General features: G+C 41.5%; 1 protein-coding gene across 1 annotated transcript in view; it reads right to left on the reverse strand.

Moving 5' to 3' along the window:
• Positions 1-6,362: 6,362 nt before the first annotated feature.
• Positions 6,363-9,289, reverse strand: part of LOC122560022 (bactericidal permeability-increasing protein-like) — a 171,175-nt gene continuing 168,248 nt past the window's right edge. The window contains exon 17 of the mRNA XM_043710181.1: positions 6,363-6,813. Coding sequence (XP_043566116.1) covers positions 6,775-6,813 — 39 coding nt within the window. The 3' untranslated portion in view covers positions 6,363-6,774. The remainder of the gene's footprint in view (positions 6,814-9,289) is intronic.

Here is a 9,289-nt window from a genome sequence, read left to right on the forward strand (position 1 = left end):
CCTCCGGATTGGAGAGGAATATGTGCAATTGTACAATTGGCAATTCCATTTACCCTGGCATTTGAGAAGGAAAAGATAGTAGGGAAAAAGGGAAGGGGTAAGAGATTACTGTTAGATACTTCTTTTGATGGCAGGATTTATCTTGATTCGGTAGGAGTCCCTAGGGGAGTATGTTAGATACTTCTTTTGATGACAGGATTTATCTTGATTCGGGAGGAGTCCCTAGGGGAGTACCTGAATTCAAAGCTCGTAACCAGATTGCAGCAGGCTTTGAGTCAGCTCTCTTTTGGTGGGTAACAATTAATAAAAATGTAGATTGGATAAATTACATTTTCTATATTCAACAGCGATTTATAAATTATACAAGAGAGGCGGTTAAAGGAATATCGGAACAGCTTGATGGGACAAGTAGGATGGCATGGGAAAACAGAATAGCCCTTGATATGATTTTAGCAGAAAAAGGGTGTGTGTGTGTGATGTTAGGAGGAAGCTGTTGTACCTTTATTCCTAATAATACTGCGCCTGATGGTTCAATTACTCGGGCCTTACGGGGATTGACTACTTTAGCAGAGGAACTGGCTGAGAATTCAGGAGTAGACACATCTCCCATGGGATGGCTTGAATCCTGGTTTGGAAAATGGAAGGGGGTGGTGGTTTCTATCCTTACTTCCCTGATAGTAGTAGTCGGGGTATTGGTGGCCATTGGCTGTTGTGTCATACCCTGTATACGAGGGTTCACCCGAAGACTGATTGAAACAGCCTTGATGAAACAGATGCCCCTAAGAGGGAATCAGACAGAGGAACTTTATCGGCTAAATAATGAGGATATGAGTGAAACCAAGATGGATGAAATCTCTGAAATGATGCTTGCGAATTTTGGGAACAATGTAAAAAAAAAGAGACAAAAATGCAGAAGATAACAAATGGTAATCAAAAGAAAAAAGGGGAAATTGTGGGATATAGGTGAATTAATGTTATTTCTGCAATTATAAGTTCTGATACAGAGTAAATGAATTCACATTAGTTTGGGATTGTTTCGGACGAGAGCTGACTTAGCAAAAATGAGGAAACATATAATCCATTAAAGAAAATGGTGTGTTAGCATGAGACGTGATTATAGAACCATGGTGGATGTATGGGCAAACAGGGAAAACATCTGTTTCCCACTTGTACAGAGACACAGGAACAAACCCCAATTAAAAGGGCTTAGTGATAAGATGCTGTGAGGGGCAGCGCAGGTGGAGGGAGCAGATAATGGTAAGCAAAGGATGGGATGACGTCAAACAACCTTATAGGAGGCAGAGATAGACATTTGTCACTGACAAGGCCAGATAAACAGAGTTGTGGGATCAGTCTTAAGGAAATGAATGACGTAAGCGGAGGATGGGGGCAAACAATGGAATAAGAACAAAATATGGGGATTCAAACTGTATAAATTTCGAGAGTTTGTTGGATTTGGTGTGCATTTGTCATTGCCTTACCTGGCATTAGACATGGCACCCACTTGCAAGTGTACAAATAAACAACTCTGTTTCAGATATTTGGTCTCGGACTGAAATTATTAAAGTGAGTGAGCTTTTGCTTCTCACAATTTCCAAAGTAGGAATTTATAAAACGTCACCTGGACTGAATGCCGACAGATTGTGTGCTTTTTGAACGAAACGGAATGTATCTGCAAATACAAGTCTGCAAATGCAAATTCACCCCACGGACTTGTGTGTGTGTGTGTGTGTGTGTGTGTGTGTGTGTGGGGGGGGGGGCGGGGGGGGTGGGAGAGCGAGTGTGATGGAGTATATGCCTGTAAGATGATGTGCACATGCGTGTGAGTGTGGGGGGTGTATGTGTGTGTGTCTGAGAGTATGTGTACAACAGATCTTGGCGAGGTCCTTATTCTCACTGATAACGTTTTATAGGCAGCAAAGAACATGGTGTAGTTTCTCTGTTCCAGGGAAGTACTGGACAACAAATGGTACCCTATAGTTGCATTCTGTGTCTGTCTCCTGAGGAGGTTATCATGGTTTCTTGCTGTGGTATGTCTGAACCTGAGATCGATGAGTTGAGCATTGTATCCTGTTCTTATGAGAGCATCCTGCAGCACCTTCAGGTGTCCGTCGCATTCCTACTCATCTTAACAGATCCTGTATATGCATTGGGCTTTGCTGTTTTAATATGTTTAGGGTGGAAGCTAGAGAAGTGCAGCATTGGGAGGTTATCTGTGGTTTGCAGTAGAGTGTGGTACTGAGGTGCCTGTCCTTGATGGAGTTGCGTGTGTCCAAGAATGAGACAGATACTAAAGAGTATTGCAGAATTGTATTTGCAGATAATTCTATTTTGTTCAAAAAGCACATAATCTGCAGTCAGTCAATGCTAACAGTCAATCCATGTGACATTATATAAATTCCTACTTTGGAAATAGAATCAGTCTGACTCAAGATTGGAATACATGCAGACTTTAGCCTCTCACCTTTAATGCATTGTCTGAGCTGAGATGTCACCTTTTTCTATAAAAACTTAAGTCATTATAGAATCATAAAATCCCCGCAGTGTGGAAACAGGCCATTCAGCCCAACTGACCATCCAAAGAGTATCCCACCTAGACCCATTCCCCTACCCTATTACTCTACATTTCCCATGACTAATGCACCTAACCTACACACCCCTTAAAATTTTAGCATGGTCAATTCACCTAACCTGTACATCTTTGGACTATGGGAGGAAACTCATGCAGAGATGGGGAGAATGTGCAAACTCCACACAGACAGGCATCCGAGGCTGGAATAATCTCAGGAATGTGACTTGAAAGAAATTCTTTGATTTACATATTAATGAGTCGAAACCTGCAACCCATTCTAAAAGATGAAAGATTTAACAGCAATCCAGGTTTGTATCAGTTGCATGACACTATGATTTTGTACTATAAATTCTGTGTCTTATGATCCTGCCCCTTTAGCTACCTGAAGAAGGAACCGCACTCCAAAAGTTACTACTTCCAAATAAACCTTTTGGACAATAACCTGGTGTTGTGTGAATTTTACCTTGAAAGAAAATGGGCAACCTGTCGCTATCTTTGTAAGTTATCTGAACCCACACATACGTCAAGTCTTTAACTCACAGCCATTTTAGTAAAGAAAAGTGCCTCACCCCATAATTAGGGAAGGAAAATTTCATTTTGTTGAAGGAATGCTTAATAATCCTTAATGTGCACTAAAATTACATAACATATGAATTGCAGCAGATTCTTGCACCTGTAGCTTTTTTTGTCTCAAACTAAGTTTGTACCACTGCAAAGTCTCTTCAAAGGATGCCCATTTTGAGGAAGTTCTAACCCTCCCTCAGAAGTGTACTCAGTTATTCCCTTTCTCACTGCCACAGTGCCGTGTCACCTTGCTCCCACCCTCAGTTCTGAAGAGATACAAACAAAACGTTGACTTCTCCACCTCCTGATGCAACCTAGCTTGCTCTGTTATTCCAGCCTCCTGCTTGTCTACCTTTGATTCTGCAGGTTTTTTTGCTTCTGTTCTTAAACAGTTCATAAAATCAAATAAAGTTGGTTCAAAATGGTTGGAGAAAAAATTTCATGTGATAGCTCAAGGTAGAAATGGGCGGCACGGTGGCACAGTGGTTAGCACTGCGGCCTCACAGTGCCAGAGACCTGGGTTCAATTCCCGCCTCAGGCAACTGACTGTGTGGAGTTTTCACATTCTCTCTGTGTCTGCATGGGTTTCCTCCCACAGTCCAAAAATGTGCAGGTCAGGTGAATTGGCCATGCTAAATTGCCCGTAGTGTTAGGTAAGGGGTAAATGTAGGGGAGAAAGTGAGGTCTGCACGGCGGGGCGGTGTGGACTTGTTGGGCCGAAGGGCCTGTTTTCACACTGTAAGTAATCTAATCTATAAATGGCTTGAAGTTTACCTCAGATGATACAAAGCTTGGAAATTTATTGAAAGCTATAGAGCAGGTTATTTTTAAAAAAGCATAAAAATACAAAGTTTTCAAACCAAACTAGTATTATTCCAAAAAGTGATGCTTGGACACATTTATGTAATAAACATACATGATAACAAAGTGCAAAATAACTTGATGGTGAGAAATTGGGCTTATTGGCATCCACTGTTTAAACACTTCATCTGCCATTAAAGCTTCAAAGTGGCATCTACACACAATGGTGTGTGAATTATACTGGGTAATTCAATAAATAAACAAATAGATACCATTGTATAGCAGACCTGTATAAGATGAGCAGGTCTTGGCATTGAAATGCATCTCATGCTATCTGTTTATTTGTTAATTGTTTCAAGTTGTGGCATCTACAGGGAATTTACTGTGGCAACTGGTAAAGGTGATATTGGTATCATCAAAGTTTCTGCACATCGATGCTTCTAATCATGCATGGCTGCACTCTCTGAATGGCAGTACCTTAGGGGAAAAAAAGTCGTGATCTGCAGAATGAACAGAGGAAATGCAGATCAGAACAAAGTGCTGTCAGATGAGGGTGGAGAAGGAATCTCAGCAAGAGGCCATTTCTCCCCAAAGGTACTGATGGAAAAGTTCTCCTACCTGAATCACTGCAAGAAACCTGAACCACTATCCACAATTATCCCATCTACGAAGAGTTATGGTAGCAGGACTGGTGTGTTCAGAGTCTGTCAGTAAGAAACCTTGGGGTGCGGGTTCATAGTTCCTTGAAAGTGGAGTTGCGGGTAGACAGGATAGTGAAGAAGGCATTTGGTACACTTGCCTTTATTGGTCAGAGCATTGAGTATAGGAGTTGGGAGATCATGTTGCAGCTGGACAGGCCACTTTTGGAATACTGCATTCAATTCTGGTCTCCCTGCTAAAGGAAAGATGGAGTGAATTTTGAAAGGATCCAAAAAAGATTTACATAGATGTTGCCAGGTTTTAAGCTGAGAGGCTGAATAGGCTGGGGCTATTTTCCAAAGATTTTCAGAGGCTGAGAGGTTTGAATTGCTTTGATTTATTGTAGTCATGTGTGCCTAAAAGCTTTGTTAATGAACAGTACAGGCAGAGGCTCTCTAAGCAAGGGTATTCACAGCATAAGTTTAAGGTGAGAGGGAAAAGATTCAAAAGGGATCGAAAGGGTAACATTTTCATGCAGAGGGTGGTGTGTATATGGAGTGAGCTCCCGGAGGACATAGTGGAGGCTGGTACAATTCACCATTGAAAAGACATCTCGATGCGTACATGATTAGGAAGAGTTTAGGTGACATGGGCTAAATGCTGCCACATGGGACTAGATTAATTTAGGATAGCTGTCAGCATGGACAAGTTGGACTGAAGGGTCTGTTGTCATGCTGTACAACTTTATACCTCTAGGTTATGACTCTAGGTTACCCATTTTGCTCGCATAGGGGATTGAGGAATGCCGAGCTGTCCTACCCAAATCTCTCTAATTACCTTTATTTATATTTCCTCAATGTAATTAAATTGCCACAAAGCATATGGGATAATGTGTTGATGAGGAGAATAACAACACATATGAACAGATAAACTAAGACGAAAACTGAATCTCAACATTACACAACAGGATATGGACCAGATGGGCCAATGGGCTGAGAAGTGGCAGATGGAGTTTAATTCAGATAAATGCGAGGCGCTGCATTTTGGGAAAGCAAATCTTAGCAGGACTTATACACTTAATGGTAAGGTCCTAGGGAGTGTTGCTGAACAAAGAGACCTTGGAGTGCAGGTTCATAGCTCCTTGAAAGTGGAGTCGCAGGTAGATAGGATAGTGAAGAAGGCACTTGGTATGCTTTCCTTTATTGGTCAGAGTATTGAGTACAGGAGTTGGGAGGTCATGTTGTGGCTGTACAGGACAGTGGTTAGGCCACTGTTGGAATATTGCGTGCAATTCTGGTCTTCTTCTTATCAGAAAGATGTTGTGAAACTTGAAAGGGTTCAGAAAAGAGTTATAAGGATGTTGCCAGGGTTGGAGGATCTGAGCTATAGGGAGAGGCTGAACAGGCTGAGGCTGTTTTCCCTGGAGCATTGGAGGATGAGGGGGTACCTCATAGAAGTTTACAAAATTATGAGGGGCATGGATAGAGTAAATAGACCAAGTCTTTTCCCTGGGGTCGCAGAGTCCAGAACTAGAGGGCATAGTTTTAGGGTGAGAGGGGAAAGATATAAAAGAGACCTAAGAGGCAACTTTATCGTGCAGAGGGTGGTACATGTATGGAATGAGCTGCCAGAGGATGTGGTGGAGGCTGGTACAATTGCAACATTTAAGAGGCATTTGGATGGGTATATGAATAGGAAGGGTTTGGAAGGATATGGGCCGGGTGCTGGCAGGTGAGACTAGTTTGGGTTGGGATATCTGGTCGGCATGGACGGGTTGGACCGAAGCGTCTGTTTCCATGCTGTACATCTCTATGACTTTATGATTCTATTTTCAGGAGCTGCAGTGTTTAGCAGTAAAAGAAGCATGCTCACAGGACAACAAGATATTACATTCAATTTACTGAATCAATTGAAGTAACCAAATATATTAAATAATTAGACCCAACTATTTGTATCCTTTATGTAATTTCAGAAAATGGAACTATTTTTTGCATGGACATATTTTATAGTTAAACTTTTCCTTGGTAATTACAGTAAAATATTATAAAGCAGTAATATGTCTACATGTAAAGCATTACATAGTGCAAGGAAAGATTGCTTCAGGCAAACATCAATGAGAGAAAGATTTGTATAATAAATTTCTTCCTGGACGTTTCAGTTTTTGATCACTGCATCCTTGGTGTGCAATTCTTTGACATTCAAGTGTAGGTGAAATCAGTGGCAACCAGTAGGAAATTCTAAAGAATATAAACAAAGGAAAACCTGAGCAATTACCGGGAACAATAGACGTTATCTTTACTTTTATTACAATCTATTTTATTCACCATTGAAATGTCTGGCAGTCATTGCAAACAATAACACAATTTCTCAATATTAGTGGAGATAAATGCGTGAAGCTTTAGCTTTCTTCGGGTGACACATAATGCTACCTGTTACATTCTACTACATTACCACTCTGAAATATAGCTATTTTTATGAAAAAGTACATATAAGAATCATTGATAACTTTCTTGGTCTTGCTTGTTCTGTAAAAGCAATTATATAAAGAAAGGAAACAAATAGTGTGCAGGGATGTGCAGGCTAATGGGTTAGCTGTGAGTGGTTATGGGGATAGGGTGGGTTTCGGTGGAATGCTCTTTAGAAGGTCAGAGTAGACTCAATGGACTGAATGACCTTTATCTGCACTAGGGATTCTATGAGTCTATAAATCAAAGTGGACAAAGAATATAAAGATCCAAAGAAGTGTAGATGCTGGAAATCAGAAACTTAACCAGAAATTGCTGAAAAATTTCAGCAGGTCTGGCAGCAGATGTGGAGAGAAATCAGAGTTAACATTTCAGGTTGAATGACCCTTCCTCAGAACAGCTGTACACAACGACAATAGAACAGCTGTTGTGGCTCTGGACAAAGGTAAGTAGGAAATATTTATTTGCAATTGCAAGGGATTACACATTAGAAGAAGGTAAATTAACTATTATTAGGTGTATAGTAACGAAGAACTTAGAAAATTATAAAATAATTATGTAGAGTCATCATGGATTTATGAAATGAAAATTATATTTGGAAATCTGTTAGAGTTCATTGCAAGTAATAAAATGGTAAATTGGGTTTGAATGCATGTAGTGTATTTAGATTTACAATAAAATTGATAAGTTTCTGCAAAAGACATTATTACATAAAGTTAGGACTCTGAGGATTCAGGATACTATATTAAGCACTGTCTGAAAATTGATTAATGAACAGAAAGTAAGAATGTACAGGTAGTTCCAATTGTCAGGCTGTAGCTAGTGGGAGAAACCTATTGAGGATAATAAAAGTAACAGCAGATTCCTGAAGAAGGGCTTATGCCTGAAACGTCGATTCTCCTGTTCCTTGGATGCTTCCTACTCCTGCTGCGCTTTTCCAGCAACACATTTTCAGCTCTGATCTCCAGCATCTGCAGTCCTCACTTTCTGCTAACAGCAGATAGAGGTGAATATAAGCGAAACAATAAGACAGTCCAAAGTAAAGGGGGCAGAAGCTAAAGCATCAGTTAGCAATGAAATTTAATAAGTTATCAAAATAGAAAAAAAAAGGGCAGAATGTATCCAGAACCCAACAACAAGTATACGCAGACCAGCAGTTAGCAAAGAAACCAAACCAGCAAAGATTAAAGAGCAGACAAATTTCTTGGGCCAAAAGAGGGAGATTTAGAGGTCAGAGGAGAGCAGTCTAAGAGCACATTGAAGGAGTTCACTGTCATCTAGAGCATTTACAGCAACTTAAACACCTCATTAATATTACATACGGGCTTTACGGTGCCTGTCTAATGAAATCCAGTAGCCGCCCCTCCCGGGCTCTGCTTGTCACTGGTTCCTTACCCACTTGGGTGTTTTTCCTGGTGATGGAATATTAATAAAGTTATCTACACACCTGGTGTCTTGCACCTACACAGCCACAACATGGGTGCTGGGGAAAATAAGTACTACTGCTGTATAGCAGTTAGTGTAGGAGGATGTGATAAACAAATACATAACTAGAAGATTGGAACCTCCTCAGCTATAGACTCATAGAGTCATAGAGATGTACAGCATGGAAACAGACCCTTCGGTCCAACCGTCCATGCCAACCAGATATCCCAACCCAATTTAGTCCCACTGCCAGCACCCGGCCCATACCCCTCCAAACCCTTCCTATTCATGAGGAGAAAGTGAGGTCTGCAGATTCTGGAGATCAGAGCTGAAAATGTGTTGCTGGAAAGGCGCAGCAGGTCAGGCAGCATCCAGGGAACAGGAGAATTGACGTTTTGGGCATAAGCCCTTCTTCAGGAATGAGGAAAGTTTGTCCAGCAGGCTAAGATAAAAGGTAGGGAGGAGGGACTTGGGGGAGGGGCGTCGGAAATGTGATAGGTGGAAAGAGGTCAAGGTGAGGGTGATAGGTCAGACGGGAGTGGGGGCGGAGAGGTCGGGAAGAAGATTGCAGGTTAGGAAGGCGGTGCTGAATTCGATGGATTTGACTGAGACAAGGTGGGGGGAGGGGAAATACCTTGTCTCAGTCAAATCCATCGAACTCAGCACCGCCTTCCTAACCTGCAATCTTCTTCCCCACCTCTCTGCCCCCACCCCAGTCTGGCCTATCACCCTCACCTTGACCTCTTTCCACCGATCACATTTCCGACGCCCCTCCCCCAAGTCCCTCCTCCCTACCTTTTATCTTACCCTGCTGGACAAACTT

This window comes from Chiloscyllium plagiosum, chromosome 20, assembly GCF_004010195.1.
Source record: "Chiloscyllium plagiosum isolate BGI_BamShark_2017 chromosome 20, ASM401019v2, whole genome shotgun sequence".
NCBI lineage: Eukaryota > Metazoa > Chordata > Chondrichthyes > Orectolobiformes > Hemiscylliidae > Chiloscyllium > Chiloscyllium plagiosum.